General features: G+C 37.8%; 2 protein-coding genes across 2 annotated transcripts in view; both read right to left on the reverse strand.

Annotated features, from left to right (window-relative positions):
* LOC104393033 (multifunctional protein ADE2) overlaps positions 1-159 on the reverse strand; it is a 9945-nt gene extending 9786 nt beyond the window's left edge. Inside the window, exon 1 of the mRNA XM_010002491.1 lies at positions 141-159. Within this exon, the coding sequence (XP_010000793.1) occupies positions 141-159 (19 nt within the window). The remainder of the gene's footprint in view (positions 1-140) is intronic.
* Positions 160-11088: 10929 nt separating this feature from the next.
* Positions 11089-20211, reverse strand: part of LOC104393059 (trihelix transcription factor GT-2-like) — an 18450-nt gene continuing 9327 nt past the window's right edge. Inside the window, exons 4-7 of the mRNA XM_010002518.1 lie at positions 19147-19236; positions 14914-15000; positions 12202-12273; positions 11089-11531 (exon numbers count right to left, since the gene is read on the reverse strand). Coding sequence (XP_010000820.1) covers positions 11089-11531; positions 12202-12273; positions 14914-15000; positions 19147-19236 — 692 coding nt within the window. The remainder of the gene's footprint in view (positions 11532-12201; positions 12274-14913; positions 15001-19146; positions 19237-20211) is intronic.

A 20211-nucleotide genomic window follows, 5' to 3' on the forward strand; every position in this document is an offset into this window, starting at 1 on the left:
GCCGCCCGCTGCCCCGTCCCGCGGGCTGAGCGCCTCCGGCGGGGCCGGCCGGTCCTCCGCATGACTCGAGATGCTTCTGTCACACGGGGCGCGACTACTGAAACAGAGTGGTTGGCAAGCATTTTTAGGCTTCTGCTCGCCAGAGCTGGCTGGATTCATCACCACGGTGCAATAAAACTTCTCCCTGACATGCTCTATGGCCATGGAGAACAGACTAGTGTGATCCACGTGGATGCAAAGCTGCCAAATGAAATTTGGGTTCTGCCTCCATTTGGTATCCCAAGTAATAATGCTCTGCACTGACAGACTCATTATTTTTTTTCAATGGTTCTAGAAAGGTATATCCTCTGCGTGGGAACACATGCACAGCCAAACACGCTAGTTTTGTAGTACATGCTGGGCTCCTTAAGTACAAACACCTGCATACTGTGCTTAACTTCCCATTTGCAAAACGTGGGCTAAGTAATCACATTCCTGAGAGTCTGGGGGTGGGGAGGCTTTTCTAAGTACACTTGCACTGAATAGATAAAACGATGCATTCTTTGCATTTTTGAGGTCAAAGACATGTAAAGGTTGCTCTGAAATTGTTTTGGATCAATAATAGGAAATGGTTTACATTGAGATTTTGGTGGTTTTTTTAATGGCTAAATTTAATTACTTTCACTGGTAAAATGCTGCGTTCCTGCATGACGCATAATTTTGTTTGGGTTGCAGGTGTATCATTCATAAGCTATATATACTTGCCAGTGTCTATCAAAAAAAGTTTTTAACGGGGGCAACAGAGCTGCAGAATCCAAAGAGCAAAGCCATGTAATCAATAGTCTCATTTCAGATAGTGCCATTTTTCTGAGAAGTGGCTGGAGACAAATATTTCATTTGTGCAGTTATGTACTGATGGGCCTGGAGCTTCTAAGTTGGAAATAAAACATGAGATGCATTTTATTTACTTTGCAGCTTATTACAGCAATTTTCACTGCAACCTCATTTCATGATTTTTAAATAAGCAGGTTTGTTGTGGGGTTTTTGTTTGTTGTTGTTTTTTTTTTAATGGGCACTTGTCAAGTATATTTGATCTCCATGAGCTCTTTAATATCAAATATCCCATGTGGAGGACACAACTGTAGACAGTTATACTAGCGTGATTGAAACTAAGCAATTCACAAGTTCTACAGGAAGACACACACCTACAGGCATACATACACCATGTCTAATTCAGACCTTCTAACTGTCAAATTTTTTAAGGGATCCTTTTTTAGACACGTAAATATTATCGCCTGTGTAAAGTGAAACAGTCTGTTAAATTAGATATACTTTTGCAATCACTCAATAAAATTCTATGAAACAGCTGAGATGTTAATATTCCATTCCCACCTTTAATGTTTTTCTCCTAACCTCTTGCATTTTGCCCACTGTGAGGTGCCAAAGAGGTGAAACCCTATGGGGAAGTAATGGATAATAGACATAGGATAATGGCTATTTCCCTTCTTTTTGGAATGTCTCTTAAAAAAACAGAATTAAGATTTAACATTAACTGTATCAGTAAATTTCACTAAGCCACTTCTTTTAAACTAAAAAATTAAGAAGTATCTCTTACCCGTATTCCTTTAAAAATAAGTACATATAAAAGAGAGGTATGGTAAATTTTAATAGGCATTCCCAGTCAGGCCTAAGTGACTAACAGAAATTTGATTTGCTACTACATAATATAGTCCTTATACCTCATCTAATAAGTGAGGATGTTTAGGTAATGACTACTGAACTTAGGTACTCATAGGCATGTTCTTGTATATGCAAATTAGTCCTGTGCAATAAATCAAATTGCAGAATTTAGCCATTAGTTAATCTTGGATTTTAAAATCCAGAATATTCAAGCATGGCATTGTATCAAACTGCATTTTGGAGATGACTGATCTACAAAAATGAGGCAGCTCTTGGGAACATGTTCCCCATTTCCAATCTCTCAAATCTTGAACTGTATACTTAAAGATCTAGAGTATTTGATACATGCCACAAAAAAAAAAAAAAAAAAAAAAAAAAAAAAAAAAAAAAAAAAAAAAAAAAAAAAAAAAAAAAAAAAAAAATTAAAAAAAATGCTGCAGAAATTCTTTGTACCTTATGTTCTGATATAGCTGGTTTCAGCAATGTAAAAGACTTTGCTGTGTCTGATAAATGACCTAAAATTAGTTGATAGTTTGTATTACAGTGTTAAAAAGATACTGTGGCACTGGAGAGATTTACTTCAGTGAGGATGTTTGTAACCAAAAACTTGAAACTGTATACTGGAATGGCATGAGTTTGAGAGGTGTTGATTGTTTCACTGAAACTATTCTGCATAAAAATCAGTGTGCATTTGTAAGGAGGGTTCTGGAGCAGGCCCACATAACTAAGCACATCATGAAAGATAAAAGAAAGTGGAATTTCACTGTCTTGACATAAGCAACAACTTTGAAAGGGTTTGTGTGTGTGTGTTTGGTTTTGTTGTGGGTTTTTTTTGTTGTTGGTTTTTTTTTGTGGGGGGGGTTTTTTGGTATTTATTTTTAAATTAAAAAGCAGCTGCTAGATTGTTGAGGCTTAAATTCACACTCCTTTGTAGAAAAAATTAGAACACGCCTTTTTAATCGGCTTTTACTTTATAATGGTGAACTGTGAATTAAAATGAAAACCAGTATGCTACTCACAAGCTCATCAAGGCCTTCCACACACTAAGAACGTTGTACCAATTTAATCTGAGACCATTTAAAAGTGATTTTCATCTGGTTTTAACACATTTTAAAGCTGTGTTAGCCGTGAATTCTCATTATGTTTGAAACTTTAAAGCTGCTAAAGGTAATGCTGTTATTCTGGCATCAACATTAACAAGGCTTAAAAGTGGATGTTCTAAATAGTCTTTACAATTTGTAAGCCAGGGAACAAAGTCACTGCAAAATGCACTGACAGCATGCCAAAATAAAGTCAGATGTTATGGGTAAGGAGAGGACTTTCTTGGGGGCGGTGAGGGAGGATGAGTACTTTGAGTTACAAATCTATTAAACGTCATTTGAGTCCTTGACCAGGACAAACTGGCAAAGTTAATCTTGGAACCAGTGTGATTTGTTAACTTTTTGCAGAATTCCCTGGAAAGTATTTTTGGCAGTAATACTGTGTACTGAAACCTGAGTACCTGAGTACTGATTTTGTACTGATTTTTAGAAAAGGTTTTTTCAAAGGCCCCTTCTGTGCAGGTGGAAGTCCTACTCAGCTAAGTATATGTGTGGGATTTGTTAAGAAAATCAATGGAGAGTGGATCTTGGCAAGCTTGCTTTTTTGTTACTTTCTTTGTTGCTATCCACTATTAAAACCCACACAACAAAACCCAAATAATCAATGTAAGTTAGGAATTTTTAATTCTCTTTCAATCTAATAAAATTACTGATTGCTTCCCATTAGCCATCCTTCAAAATATCTACACTCAATATAGCATAATGAAAGTGTTTATCTGCATTTCATATGCAACTTCTTGGCTACAAGAGAGATTTAAAAAAAAAAAAAAAGGTTATTTACCAAGCTATTGGTATCCTGCCTTAGACCATGAATCTTTCAAACAAAAAGCTTGAAATTGCAATAGTATCTGGATGGACCTTTTCTGAAGAACATATGGATATGTTATGGTTAATAATCCTTGTATTTTTGGTATGTAACATATTTACCTCTTAATTTCATCTCAAGAACACATTATGGGTTTATTAGATCCACCATCCCCAGATGCAAGAACAGCAGTGTTAAAAGTTTTAGTCATCTAAATGCCAATTTTGTAATTAACTGTATTTCTCTATATATTTCCTATGGAAATATATTGGGTAAGATGTTTGTCTAGCTAGTGATTGAGTCTGTATGCTGTTTTACCAGAACATTCATGCTGTATGTGTTGGCAAAACATTCCTGAGTACTTTCAGAGACACTGAATGTAGATATAGTAACATCTTACAGTTCTGCCTTGGTTTACCTTTAATAGGCCATTCTGTGCTGACAGCCCAGTTTAATTACATGCTTCAAAGCTTACTCTTCCAGGAACTGAGGAGCAAGACCTTTGTGAGCTGCTCTATCTTTATTTTTTTATCTAACTTTCTGCAGGGCTCAGTTCCCTGGATGCTTGTTTTTGGAAACTGAAGTTAAGCCAGATTTCCATTCTAATAAAGTTCAAATCTCCTAGTTGTCATAAAATGCAGATGGTCTAAGCTCTTATCTCTGGATGTGCAGTAACCAACTGGAATGAGATAATGTAAGATGGATGGAAAAAGCAGGGAGGGGAGCTGATGCCAAAATGTATATACAAGAGAACATTTCAGAGACAACCATTATATTCATTGTGGCCAACAGACTTTCCATTACATTAACCTAGCCATAGAGTTGGAAAGAAACTATTCATTTTTCTTCACACTGACTGTAGTCAAGTTATCCATGTAGGCATGATACAGCTCTCCAGTAATTTTCACAAGATTATTCTGTTGGCTTTTCTGCCCATACCTTAAATTTGAGCCTAATGCATGGAGTGAGGGTTGTACACAGCATGGGAATTCATGCTGGGTAGTTCAGTTCAAATAAAATGTCCTGGCTGCTCTTCCTGCTGAAAGGCTTTTTTATTACATTAGTTTTAATTTATGATCTGTCAGTTGGTTAACCACTAGGCCACATGAGTGCCTGTGCCAATACAAGGGAGACTTTGCTGCAGGAAAAGGAACAAAGGATGAGAGTGTGAAGGGAGAGTCTTTTAAGCCAACAGTGATGCTGATACTGCTTGTGGATGTGCAATCATTTCTGTTCCTTGAAGCTCATTCTCAAGGCATTTGGCCCAAATATAGTTTGGTCTACCAGGAAGTAATCAAAATGGGGTATTCAGAGTACTTTCCAGGGTAACAGCCCTGTCAAAGACGTGTGAAGTGACCCATTCATCTGGGTGAATGAGTGTGCTTTAGAGGAGAATGGAACTTTTTAATATGGGTCAGAGTGGTGATTGCTACCTTTATCTGTTTTTTCAGTATTGCCATTTGCAAACTGGGGAAGAGACATATTTGCCCTCACAGTAATATGAATGCCACCCTAGTAATAGTGCAGATAATTGAGGAGGGAGAAGTGCAAAGATCTCTGTTTTTTATAGGATTTCTGCTCTTGCCATCACTACTTAGTGTTGGTTTTAATTTTAAACAGGATAATTTTCATTATCTAATTTATATTAAGGTTCCCAGGAGCAGTTACATGGAAGTAACTTCGTCTGGCCTTTCTGCTAAGAAGGAAACGTGTTGTGGATCTATGTCTACGCAGGCCTCTCCTCCCAAGCCCTTTCAGCCCTGTAGCAATGATCTCACACATAACCATTTAGCATGCCCGCAAGTGTGTTTAGTTTAGATACTGTGTAACTAACAAATGTAAAGCTGTAGTCAGAGCAGAGCCACAGTGCAAAGTCAGGTGGATATAAAAATTCACTGGAAAGATTACTTGGATTAACTAATGCTATTTTTGAAGGGACTTTTTTTGAGAAATCCTTCTCTATAACAACATTCTATTTAACCAGGAGATACTGTCAACAGGAGACAGACCATAGCTTCAGACAACCTTCCTGTTATTTTGTCTGTAAGCAAAGAGTGATGTGGAAGTACAAAACTACAACTGCAGTGAAGAAAGGCCGTCTTGATGCCACTTTATCTCAGCATCCTACATATTCAAGTAAATTAATTGTTATCTATGAGAGTAGCACATAAATACTAGATGATGCCCAACTGCCCCACTTGATATGGGACTTGCACTTGGTATCTCTTGCCATCTTTGACTGAAAATTATTGTGAACAGCAGCAAAGAAGGATATAGCTTTCTGATAAGACAGCTACAAAAAGCACACTATGCTTTACAGCCACGAAACAGAATAGAAGTGGAATCCCACACAAAGGGAAATCCACTTCTTTGGACATTTGTCTGTCAGGTAAATTCTGCTCTCTGGAAAGTTTTCTTAGGAAAAAAACACCTTTTACTTGGAAAGATGCTTGTGGTTTTTTTCTGTCAGTTCTTGCTTCATGTCTACCCTCTAGTGTTGATATGAGCAGTTTTTAAGTAGAGACAGCAAGTGTACTCTGCCATTCTCTGCTCTGACGTACTAAGAATTTAGACAGCCCTTTGCCTCAGTGCTTTTTATGTGCAGTTCTCACCGAACATCAGCATTTAAAAAGAGATACATATATTTGAAAGATCTGCTTATTTTACTGAATAAAATAAGTCTTTAGTTTTTATTTTCTGGAAAAATAAAGGTGGAGGGGGAGGCATTGTACGTAACAGCAAAGTTTTTGCAAGATTCGGATCCTTTTGCATCACTCAGAATTTTACATGCAGCTTTTCTTTGCATTGCTAACTGCCTGCCCCAGGTTAGCCTTACTTCTGCAAGGACAGTCACACTGGAAAAAAACAACCTTTGAGCTGCTCAAAGTTAGGGCTAGCACATCTGAGAACTTGCTGAGCTACTTCAACTCACAGCAAATAATTTGTTTTATTTTTTGCCAAATGGGCTAGTCTTGTGTCACATCAGCAATCTGAACTGGTTTACAGGGAATTCAGCAAGCATCAGATTGCTCTGAGCAGCATGGAGAAAAAGGGATCTTCTTGTTGCAAAGAGTTATCAAATCAGTTTCAGCTGCTTTATGCAACATCAGCCTTGTGCTCATGGAACAGAGCAGGTAGAGCAGAACGTGTAAGTGATCTATACTTTTGGTACAGTTTTACTGAAAACTAAATTGAAATCTAAATTTAACTGCATAAATGTACTTGAGTGAATTATGGTTTGCTCACACATTTTGCTGGTTCATATGTGGAAGAAGTAACCTGTGATTTTACTGCTGCTAGGAATGGCAAGGTCTTCAGCTGGCTCAACATGTTCTAGAAGGATACCTGACTGCTGTGATGGCAGGGACAGATCCCTTCTTTTCCTACCAAAGATGACAGTTCTGTATGCAAGTAATATGATGCAAGTTCAAGGATGTATCTTTGAACCAACTCAGAGCAAAGAAAGAAGAAAGGTTTTTGAACTAACAGTGATGCTAGTATTACAAGCCAAAGAAGGTTTATACTGAGAAGCCAATGTAAGATGTGAGAAGTGTTAGATTAGCATACACTGAAACAACTATGTCCATGTCACTGTATAAATGAATATGTTAAAAAAACCCTATAATTATCTAGGGATCTTTCTCTGACTTCTCAGAATTGTTTTAAAAGTGCTAGTCAAATGGCAGATAAAAATCTACCTTGGTGGAAATTATTTACCTCCATAATGTCTCTCATAAAAGAATTACCAAGAAAATAATTAACCATAGAGCAGTAAAAAAAGCACTATATCCAGTAATATTTTTTGTGTAAGATTTTGTGCAGAGGCACTCGGGTGGAATTTAGCCCTCTGCATATAGAAAAACCTGGTGGCTGTTGTTGCTGCTGCATTAAGGACTTCACTGTTGACTTCAGTTGTGCCTTTGTGTGTGCCCAGAACTGACCAGCTTTGGCAGGGCTGTGTAGCTCTATGCCCAGATATGACTGAGATCCAGAAATTAATTGTTCTGTTTGAATACACTGAAAGAAAAACCCTGGAAATGCATGCCTTGTAGGTGGTATAGGCTGTAGAGTACCTAGGTAATGACAGTAGGATTTTAACGGTTAGTTATGGCATGGCATTTGTCACTTGACGTGGCATTGTTCCCTGCACTGTTCCTATGTTCTCTCTACTTCATTTGGTTCCTAGACAAGGCAGACTCCTTGCCCAGTACAGAACAGAGACCAGAAACTCATTGACTTTCTGTACTTTCTTTCTGGCTCGTTGAATTCTCCAGTTCATTGCTGCACATCACCATACCTTCAGTGGGCAGATGGGGATGGTTCCCCACCCCAGCACAGGCAGGTCCTGGTGAGGCCAGGAGGAGCATAAGTGCTGATAAATTATTTAAGTGTTGTGTTTTCCCTTGCCTAACCAAAAAGAACTTCTCTTACGGCTTCAGCTGTTTGGTCAATTGCAGAGGACTAACTTGCTAGGAAAGTCATAGAGATGGTAATTGAAAATGCCAAGATGAAATTTTAATGGTACATGTTTTCTTTGATCAAAGTGTTATTTTCGTTCAATTAAGCCTGTTAATTGTGGCATATAGGTGAGCTAAGGCATGTAGACAGAGGATTATATCTTTTATTAGACTAACTGATGTCACTGCTAAAATTTCATAGTAAAGGATTATGCTGGGAACTCATACCTTGTTTTTCCTTAAATAACTGAAGGTGAATATATTAAAGGGTAGGGAGCATGTACTCATCTGGGCAACCTACATGGATTTTATTTTTTTTTTTTTTTACTATCTGAGACAATCTCTTTGCATGCTAATTTTGTAGAAAGTTCATTAAACCAACCTGTTGTATGGCTGATGGATCAGCATACAGCTGTGTTCTGTTGAGGTCTTGCATTTCTTCCTGCTTACAAAGCCTTTCTAACAGTAACTTTTTGCCTTCTGTTACTGTGTGCACTCTTTCTGTTAATAGTTTTTGGAAGTGAAGTATGGTGTTTTCAGAAGCACTTTTCTTAAGTGGAACAGGTGACACCTCTGTGGACAAAAGCAAATAGAGTGCACAAGTCAATGAACTGCTGACACTGAAGTTTAGCACATGCTAGATTTTCCCAATGCTGTGCTTCTGTTATGCTCTTTTGTCAGGTGTTTCCTGGTGTTGTGTGAGGGGTCATTGTAAATCACCAACAGACCTTGTAAAAATCACTCTTATTTGAACTTTCACATTTGCCTAGCTCCTGCCTTCTGCAAGACATATTTCCCTAATAAGTCATAAATGAAAGTATATTTTATTACAGAGAGTTAGTCCTTAGTACAGTTTGTGGTAGTGAACTGAGCAGGTTGAATTCAGAAATGCACTGTTTGGATCTGTTTTCATCTCTCTGTAGACAAGATATAATTTTAGTATTAAAATAGGGGCAATCTTCCTAAAAGTTAAGTTTGTCATCCCTCATTGTTGGACATTTTGATTATTTAGGGCCTGACAATTCTGCCAGGAAGAAAAATAAGTTCCTGACCTTTCCTATACCGGAGTGGATGCTGCATACCTTATCCATCCCTTCTATTTTCTCTCACAGTGACTCTATACTGCATCTTCTCTTTGGAATACCTATCTTAACCTGTTTTATCTTGTACAACGTGTTAGACATTCCATATTAGACATTGCACGTTAGACAATATGTATGTCTAAACATGTAATATCTCCTCTTGTTTACTGATGCATCATATAATATGAGGAAACCATAACCATGACTATGATATTCTCCCCATTTTCCTCAGAGCATCACAGGTAATCTACACATCTTTGAAAAATCTTTTTACTTTTCCCTTGCAGTCGATTCTTTTCAAGTAAGTATTTCCTGATGTTTGCCTCATTTATAGCAGGGATGAAGACTGAGATAACAAAATTGGGGGTTTCCTTAGGCCCACATTTTTATCAGGACTCTCTAGAACATTGTTGAGCATGAGAGAAGAATGCTGGTTTGGCGCTTGGTATTAAGTTCTAGGATCTTTTTTTTTAACTTTTTGATTACTGTGAACTAGAATCTGGCATCCAATTCACCAGCAGTGTATAGATGCTTTAAAAAGTCTGGGGTTCTTACCATCATTCCATGTTTTTCTTTTGATACTCAAGGATCCTGTGTTTGCTGCAACATCTTCCACTGAAACTTAGAAGAGAAAAGCAAGTTGACTAAGTATTTTGCAAAGCACAGTCAGTAGCTCACCAAAAAGCTTTATACTACAAAAGCAAATGCATTGGGACAGGTGACCTGGAACATGAGGATCTTCTATAAAAATATGGTGCTGGGCTGTCACAGAAAGTCAGGGTGGAGACAGATTTGTTTGGCAGATACTTCAAACAGCTCAATAACTAAAGCTTCTTTTCTGAAGGGTTATTGGTTTACTGTCTTCTGTGTCAGCATTCACAGCACACATTACACAGTCCTTTTTCAGCATGCTAGAATGTAAAACAACTAGGTTGGCTTGATATTGACAAATTCTATTCACAGAGAGCAGAAAGGAGCAGTAGTATCTTCAGTTTCTGGTTTTGGAAGACAATGTCTATCTTAAGAATGTGATCAAGCACAAGAATGAGGCAGGTGAAAAGCAGTGGTGTCATCCTATGGCTGTGTGGATGTCACTGCAGCCTCAGCTAATGGCACTGCCCATATGGTGCCTTTGGACCCTCCATTAGGGCTCCGATTCATGACTGAGGACATGTGACTTAAGGATGGCTCCACCAGTTTCTGCTCCAGCTGTCTGTCCTCTGCTGCAGAAATGGTTCAAGTCCTTAACTAATATTTATGATGTTGCAAATTATTATCTAACATCTTGAGAAAAATCAGAATTAGTTCTGATTTACCATAACTCACTGAGCTCTAAACTGCAGTGATGAAGTTGCTTCTACAAGAGCATCTGATCTGCCAGGGGCAGGTGCTCTAGAGAGCTAGAGCAGTTGGCCAGTCATGAGAGGCCTTACAGCACACACGAGGCTAGCCATGTTGTTCCTACATCAGAGGTCATTTGATACTAAAATAGGAGCAAACTCTGTTTAGAAAACTGTTTCTGCTTTAGCAAAATTAATATAATTACAAGTGCTCAGATAAACAGCACTGTTCTGGATTTTTCTGTCTTGATTGTGGTATGAACTGAATCAACTAAGTTTGCCTTTTTTTGGAGCGTCTGCACTTGCCTTGATACAGATTCCCACTATTCTAAATGGTATGAGTTTGCAGCTCTCCATCCATAACTCTTTACATGCCTGCTGGATCACCTCTAAAACCTGCCACGTTTTCTATCACCATTTCACTCTCTCACTTAAGCTTCCAGAAGCACTAAGATTTTCTAATAACACTGAATGTTTGTTTCAGTTACTTTCAGTTTTTGGTAATATTCTCACTTCTAAAGTCCTCCAAAGATTATGTTCATTTGCTGAGTATGGCCTATGTGGCCATTCAGATAGATTGTTCAGTTATTTTCCCTCCCTCTTCTAGCCACCTATTTCACTTCTTCAGCATGGGTCAGCAGAGTTTCATTTTAAGCTCTTGCTCTCATCACTGAAGTTTTTAGTACCTGATAGGAGACTTGAACTTTCGCATCCCCAGCTTGAGGGACCCAGAGGCTGTCTTCTTAAGATACAGTCAACTTCATCATAAAATCTCATTTTTCTCCTGGCATTCCCAAGATGCTCATTTTCCTTCTGCAGTGCACGGTATTCGTATTTTAGGTTCTTGTACTTTGTGCGACACTGTTTCCAGTCTCTGTCTATACCACGCTTCATTAACCTTCTGGCAATTTCCTCAAATATTTCTTTATTTCTTGTGGCTCCTTCAAGCATTTGTTGTATCTTTTCATCTGACCATATGTTTATCAGAGCTCTGACTTCATTATCACTCCAGTGTTTTCCTGCTCCAGTATCATTAACTGTAATAACTTTGAAGTGATTTTGTGCTTCTTCCAAAGGAATATGATTGTCTGGAAAGATAAATGAAAAAACAACTAAGTATTGCTGAATATACATACATTGAAGCGTAATTGTAGCTAATGACTTTATAACAAGCTGAAGGATTAATTCATTTTTATAATACCTTGCCACAAAAAAAAATATTTTAACTTTAAAATGTTAACATCCATACATGATTACATTTATTTTAAGTACGCAAAACATGCAGGAAGCTAAATCTCTTCTTTCTCCAAGGCATCTAAAATTCCAAATTTTGTCAGTGTAATTTTGTTGCTGTTGTCAAATTAAAGACAGATGTATCCAAGTGCTACATGCAGGAAAGCAATAACTTTAGCTTTAAAGCAACAAGTTATCAGCATTGATAAGGAAGTGACTTTCCAGTGTCCTTACAAATTAGAATGGCAAGGCAAAATATCACGCAAATGAAAATGCTACTGGAGATTCAACAGAAGGAAAAAAATCTACAGTATTAATGAAAGTTTTGCTCATGACAGGGAATAGAGTTATGAAACTGATTTTTAAATCTAGTAATAAAGCTGAATTGGAGTCAGAAATAGTTACATAGAGCTGTGTTTACAGTAGAGATCTGTTTTTTCCAGCTTTGGAGCTGAAGCTACATTTTTTTACTGAAGCTAGAATGCAATTTTGTTTCAAAATAAATGCATGGACATTAATACTCGCCTGTCCCAACCATCCGTTTTCCTACTGGAGTACAAGATCTGTCTTCTGAGGTAGTGCTCACAGACTCATCATCTATAGAAACAAAGAGTTTTAAAGAAAGTAGACTTGGACTTAATAAATTGCTAATATTATTGTTATCCTCTGCAGCCAACACTTATCTTAAATTTAGAATGTCATAACCCATTTTGCCACATGCCTCCTTAAATCAAATTATTTGTTGGCATTTCTCAAGCCCTATCACTCTTTCTGCCCTACATTCCCCAAAAGGTAGGTGTAGATGCAACACAATTAAAAGACTTGATTAACACACACAGGTACATGTGGATGGTTTGTATCTCATAAATTGATTTGCATAACATGTTTGTACACATGGATTAGCACAGGTGTGCCAGCCCATTTTTTTCTTAGGTGATGTGGGTAGAGCAGGCTTGGTGAGACTTTGTTGCTGTTTGGAAGGGCACAGATCTGTAGATCCACTCACATCTAACAGGTCTTGGACTGCAGCCTTTCCCTTGATGGGATTATGCAGGCTCCCCCACTGCTGTCATGGAATGTGATGGGACTTGGGCCTTGAACACCATTGTCCCCCTGAGTCTGGAAGCTGTGCAAGTGATTAGGATGAGTTAAGGAGGAGCGAGAGGCACAGACACCTGTTGGTAGATCTGCATGCAGTGTGATTTTGCATAAGCTGCATTTCATAATGCTGAGAGGCCTATTCTCTGCTTTTTGTGTGTTGCCCTGTTACAGCAGAAAGAAACTGAAAAGAGACCTTTGCTTCTCAGTCCTGTTCGTTCCCCTCTTTAGGAGTCCTTTTTATCACAGAAAAAATGTGGTTTAGAGTCCATTTTAGTAAGCTGCCATGGTGGGTTTCAAAGCTGGGCTTTGAGGCATACCTCTCCCTGATTGCAGGAGGGAGGGAAGGAACAATGCTAGGTTCTGTGGAGAAGGTTGCATAATATTGCCTTCCTTTAGGAGACAGCCATGTCTATTTACTCGTGTGTGAAAGGCTAGTCTCTGATACAGAGATTTTGCAATGAAGAGAAGTGGAAAACAAACAGTTCGTTCATGCTTTTATGGAAATCTTTAGCCTCATATTAAATGGCACTTTCTGTATCTAGGGATGGCTGTATCCAAAACTATTCTGTGTGGCTTGAATGGAATTAATACTTGCTTCATAACTTGCGTTCTCTTACGTGATTTGGAAAATTCTTATTTTCATGAGCCATAGGTGGGAATAAATTTTATCCATATGGAAAACTTAGAATCAGAAACTATACTAGAAGAAAAATATTTTCTCTGTAAATAGGCTATGCCATAACTCTTAAGAAAATTTTTGCATCTGCCTTTAAAACTTGCAGCTACTGGAAAAACAACCTTGGGCCAAAATGGAGCAGTGGGTCTACTCCTGAGCTCTGGAGTGGTTTGTTTGGGTTTTTTTTCAACTATTACAAAAAAAAATAATTCTCTCAACCATGCTGGCTCTCTAAACTCTTTCTGCCTTTGGCGATAGCACTTGTGTACTGCTGACTTCGATAATTACTATCCTTAATTGGATATTACATGACAGGAACAGGAAATTTGCGTATATAAGGCCATCAGTTGATCTGTGTGACATTTTATGCTGTGTCACTGTGTATGATCTCTTCTCTTTGCATTAGCGTGACCTTGGTATGTGTCTGAACTTCCAGGTTACTTTATCCTTAATGTAACCTGTGTTTCTGTGTGTCATTGCTGTGATGGCATTGCTCTGATGTTGTCCTCAGTGTCATGCTCCTTATAGTTGTCTTTCATAATCAAGATCATGCTATGCAAACAGTGGTAAAAGCTGTGTCAGATACAGTGTCTCAGCACCCAAACTCCAGCTGACGTAATTGCTGAGAAGGAAGCTCTTGCCTGGATCACAAAAATAGTAATGCAGACAACAGAAACGGTAGAAACTTATAGTGTAAAAGGGCAAAGAATTGTCATTCACAGAATCATAATAGATTTTTAAATTTTTTTTCCTATTATTTCTGGATGTAAAGTGAACTACCATAAAGTATATTTTGATACAGGATGTCAGGTAGGTAGATTTCAACATCTTTGTTATTTCCTCTGATGCCTTTTTTCATTACCTTCCATGGTTTCTATGCTCATTTATTCCAGGAGATTAATATCCCTACTGTATTCCAATGTTAAATTTTTATGTTTTTTAATAAAACATGCATTTTCCTGAATACTTGTCATTGGATGTATTATTTCTACATATTGCTGAGGCTCTGATTTCAACTTTATTTGTAAAATAATTCAGAATATTTATGGCAATTGTTTGATAGTAAATAGTCTGAAAGTAAATGCCCTGTCATGAAGTCCTTAGAAAAGATGGCAGAAAATGTTCAGTGTTTCTGAGACAGCTGTTTAGCTCTGCAGTTTATCCTCTAGCAATTGTATATGAAAACAAACAGTATTTGTGTCACTATAAATGCAGACTTACCACATCTAGCATAAGCAGTATGCTGTCTGGGTAAATAAGATCTTGTTTTTAATTGAGGGACAGAGAAATAGGTGTTTATGCATTTTTGCACTATGAAATCAAACAACAACCAGGTTTTATTGCAACCAAGAAGTAGAACGAGTATAATGTGTGAGAATAACATACGAACCTTAGAAATCTGCAGTTCCTAGTAAAGTAGAATGTGCTGTAATACCCATCAAGACACAATCTTGACCTACCTAGGTCAATTGTCTCCTTCTTTATTTGTGTAGATTCCAGACCTGCTGGGGCAGAGTTGGCAAAATCCCTCTCATCTTCAAGGATTTCTGTAAAAATAAAATTTACAGAGTTCTTATTAACTAACCAGGTCTTGAGTTATGTCTTGAGGATCTCTAACTTCAGAAAGCCTCTCATGATAACTGTTGTTCAAAGATTTCAACTCTTAATACATTATAGCTGCCATTTCTCTTCATCAGTGAGCTTAAGAGCAAAGTGTATGCACTTAAAAATAACAGCTGTATAAGGTAAGTTTATAGATGAAATGTGCAACCTCTTAAGTTGTTTAAATCTGGATCAGAATTGTCAAATGTTTTGCTGATCATGGCTGTGACACCTGTAGTTACTGGTGAGCCTCTAAGCAGCAGACCAGGCAAGATGGTGGCTTTCATAAGGGATGATTCTAGACGTACTCGAAGCGACTAATGCCCAGGGTCATCACATTAGCCCCAAAAGGGACAAGGGTCCTTTCACAGACATTGCATCAGGGTGCTGTGTGCTCACGTGGTAATGACAAAGTCCTAAAAGCCTGTCCTCAGAGCATATCCCCCCTGCTACAGCTTGCTAAGGAGTTTACATCACACAGCTGGGCTCTGGGCAGGGTGACAGAGGTGTCCCTGGGTCCCCTTCACGGGAGGAGATCTTCACTCCTCTGCCATTGGCCCTCTGGTGTTTAAAGGAGAACTCCACCTCTCTGCCCTGGGACAGACAGATGGGCAGACAGGCAGATGATGCAAGTGACCTGTTTGACCCTTCTTTCCAGGTGAGGACACTGCTGTGCAGAGATTATTAAATGGTGAAGGCCACACCGTGGATCAATGACATCGGTTTCTGGCTCCCAGCCTGTACTCTGTCCATTCAAGAATATTGCCCCAAACATTGAGCAATAAAGCATAATCTAGAGCAATTTTATTAAAAATTACCCCCCAAATCAATAAGGGCTTGTTTACATCAGATGTTCTTTACGATGTGACCATCATCATGTGCCTTTTTTTTTTTTTTTTGGGTAGGGAATCTCACTTTTTTTTTAAGCCACCATCTTGAGTGTTTTGAGGAAGGGCCCAAGGAGAGCAAGACTGAGCCAAACAGCAGTTTCTGGCATGGTTAAAACACTGGGGCTCAGTCCACATTGTTTAGTCAAGCTATAGACAGTTGCCAGAAAATGTGCTTAATCTCTTTTGTTGCATTTGAAGTGGGCAATGCTGTCACAGTCTTTCCTTTTACCCGCTCAGTCTGATACAAGCACTGTTCTCTTTTGGCACTTCCTCACTATTGCTGTTAATCCTGTTTTCTGGCTCATGAGGCAAGATTAGTAATTTGTCCCCTAATCCTTACTATCACAGGTGTCTTGTATAGTATAAAAGGGAATGGGGAATGTCAAACTAGGGAAGAATTTTCAGCATGAGGCCTGTGGTTACCCTCCAACAGCTGGCAAAGCTGCTGCAGTCTCTGTCATGATCTGTGACACCAGATACAGAGAGCTCTGGATGTGCAGTTAAGTGTGTCTGCAGCCTGAGCATGCCCTGGGCTTGGGCTAAGCCAGTGAATAATCGAGAACTTCTGCTTTTGCACTTCTCTGAAACACTACTTCACACCAGCCTGGGGCATATGTATTAAAACATTATCTTTTTACTGTATGTCTGTACATTTTAAAATTCCAAGCACACAGCAGTAAACCTTCAAGAGAAGCCAACATTAAATGCCTGAGTATGTACTAACTTAAGATCTTGCCTTTAAACAACTGAGTTTTAAGTATCTCTTGCTTTGCAATGTGTCTTGGCAATGTCGTGACTTAGTCCATATTTGTCATGAGATATACAGGGCATATAGTATACAGTATAGTAAAGTATATAGTAAAGTATACAGGGCACCTAAAAGCCTAAAACAATGACAAAGTCACTTGTTTGAAACAAAATACTTGCTGTAGATATTTTTTAAGAACATCAGGCTACTGGCATTCCTTAAAATTCCATGTTTTTATCTCCAGTGTTGTTTCCTATGGCACTTCAGATTTAATCAAACACCTATACACAGTCTGTGGTCATAGTGCAAAGTCTGACACGTATGGAATGTACATGTACGTGGAGTTCGAATTAACTGACTGAAGTAGTTTGCTCTTCTGAACAGATTTCTGAAATTCACTGTCCTTAAAAGTGATCCCATGAAATAGAGAACATCAGTCAACATGACTAAATAAGGTTTTGTTTCCAGGTTGATTTAATATGGATATCTTGTACCAGAAAAGAGAAACATTTATGGTAGCTCTAGCCTTTTTTTGTGGCTTATTTTGCATAAAACTAAAGCGGTTTTGTGAGTGCTATGATGAAATTGGGTTTGGTGATTGCTGTGATGCCCCTGCACCCTCTGCTGGCCAGTCAAACATTGATTATCAAACACCTACTGGTATCAAAACCAATGCAACACGGTATCCCTGCCTGCCTTTTTCACTGTTTATGAGCAAGCTGATTTATGAATACAGAGGTACATACAATCCCTTTACTTACCAGTTTTGCACTTAAAGCATGCACCACAATTAGAGAGTGAAAGGTCTCCATCATAATACAGTGTAAAGAGTGCGCATCTTTTCTCTGCTTTCTATAATACTTAATTCTCTTACCATTAATAACATTAAAGTCTAGCAGTTTTTTACCACCTGCGATAAAATTATTTGAGTCTGTACTGTTCATTTGAGAACGAGAGAAGGAATTTTGGAAACTCAAACTGCATCTCTTCATGATGAAGTGCTGTGGTTTTGCCTTTTTTTCCTCACAGCAGTTTGAACAGTAGTCTTTAGAGTGGATAGGCTGAGCCAGGGACATTTCTGAAACACTTGTTATTTTAATCTTTCCCCAAAAGATCAGATTGCAATTACAATTACCCAGAAAGAAACATACAGACAGTTAAAATAGATATATTTCACAGGGGAAATGGTAACCAAGGGAAGCCATAGATGTCATATCACCTAACATACTAAAGGAAAGATAAAGTGTCAAAAATAAGTACTCTGAACTTTGCTAGAAGTATTCAGTATTTATCTTGAATAACCCATTTGGAAGGCTGCAATCCAAAAAGTTACAATATTGCATAGCTGCAAACAGTTGAAAACTATCTCATTTAGTGGCACTTCTGAATCTATGTATTATTACAGCATCTTAAAACAGTTCATTTATATGTAGTAATTTTCCTTGTTGATGGGAGAAATGGAATTCTATGCTTTTTTACAAATAGTTTTAGTTATGATTTCTTAGATATGTTGTCTTTCTCAATATGAAATCTCTGTAGGCAATGCACATGACAATCTCTTTTGCCTATGCTGACCTGGTAAAAGGCCAGTTATATACAGTTTTTGTTAATACATTTAAATTAATAAATGTAATTGCTCTTGGATAGCAAAACAAAAATACTACTATCCAGTATATTTCTTTTTGTCTCTCATGGAGTAGTATTTACAGTAACATCTGTCAGAAGATTTTACATTAAAATCATTCAAGTCCACATTAGACCATTTAAAATTCTGTAAGACTAATCCATAACACCTAATATAGACCATAATCTGCCTCATGCTGCTGAAAGAGATCATGAGGTCTTCTGTTATGGACAAAACCATTAGTCTTCAAGACTTTGATGTGTTTCTAGCTGAATGTTAAATTCCCACTTCCCCTGAAAGTTATGCTTTCAGGTATAAACCATGTTTCTTCATAAATAAATAGTGTATGACCTTCATATTCAGTGCTACTAGTGATACTCTTAAATGAAGTTTCATCCCCTGTCAGAAGATTTTATACAATTATATTAAATACTGATCACAGTATATTGTGAAAAAGAGAATATCATATTAGTTTATGCAGAGAAGACTGAACAATTCTAATCTTTGGGAAAACATAGTTTAAGTACATACAGTAATACATTGCACTCAACTTGCTTAAACCAGTAGTTCCTTCTTTTTTACATCTTGGGTCATGATTCTTTGAAAAGATTACTTACCTAGACTGTTTTTGTCAAATTCAGCAGAGCACTGTAAATGTGCACATGTGCTTCTATTTATTGAAACTGATTTTCATTGACAGTATATTTTGCTTAAAATTGTGACAGGCCTCTGCATTTCCTACCTGTCATTACAATGTGGGCTTATTTTAGAAATCTAACTTAACTTACTATATTTAGTTTTAGATAAAATAGAAGGCTTTTCAGTTTACCTGAATCAGAAACTTTCCTTATATCTGCAACTTGTTGGTCTTCTGACATATTACTAACAGAATCCTCTTCACCTGTGTCTCCAGGCATTTCTGCATAAATAATGCTATGTTAATTAGGACACTGCATTTGTGTACTACATAAGAACAGCCGTGCTGTGTCAAATCAAAAGATCTGTCCAACTTAGGATGCACCTTATGCCAGCAGGCAGTAGTAGATGCATTACCAAAGAGCCTAGAAACTACAACTGAAGAGTGAATATTCTCCCATGCTCTTGTAGTTTTCAGCCAGAGTTTTTCTTAACTAACTTCTTGTCTTATATTTGGCCACTGTAATATCATCTCCTGTGTAGGATTCTTACTATGCAATAAAGAGTTTTATTTTTAATTCTGTTCTTAAACAACAGGCCTGTTTCTGGTTGTATGCACCACGAAAAGATGTTTTAACTCCTGGATAGTGTAAGTTCACCAGTCCACTGTAATTCTGCATTAATCTATCCATTACCAAGTTACTTGTCAATAACCACACGAAAATAAAGGCTAGCTGTGCCATCATTTTTGGTGCTGTTCCTTTTGCTATTTTCACAACAGTTATCTTACTAGTCTTGCTCCAAAGACCAGTATAGTGGGGCTACTGGGGACCATAAGAGAAGATAGTTTAAATGTTGATTTTCTTAACAAATGTCTGTAACTACACACTTCTTTTGCACAATGTCTTCATTTTTCCAGTAACACAGTCCAACCATCTCTCCATTTTTTCAGCTGAACTAGAAAGTCTCTTATGCCATGATTTTGACTGGAATGATCTCTCTTGTCTCTTTTATCTTATTCTACATCTTCATCTTCTCTTATTTTTGTTTCTCAGTTATATTAAAGAGAGAATTGGTCTGAAAGATTGACTCATAATGTGAACAACTAGACAAAACAGTACATCTCCAATCAGTCTTGTCTCCCCCAAGCAAATTGGTTAATCTAATTGGTTAATCTAGCTGGTTGCTTAGGGTTTTTTTGTTTGTTTGGTTTTTTGTGTGTGTATGTGGGGGGGGGGGGGGTTGGTTGGGTTGTTGG

This window comes from Chaetura pelagica, unplaced genomic scaffold, assembly GCF_000747805.2.
Source record: "Chaetura pelagica isolate M959 unplaced genomic scaffold, ChaPel_1.0 scaffold67, whole genome shotgun sequence".
Taxonomy (NCBI): domain Eukaryota; kingdom Metazoa; phylum Chordata; class Aves; order Apodiformes; family Apodidae; genus Chaetura; species Chaetura pelagica.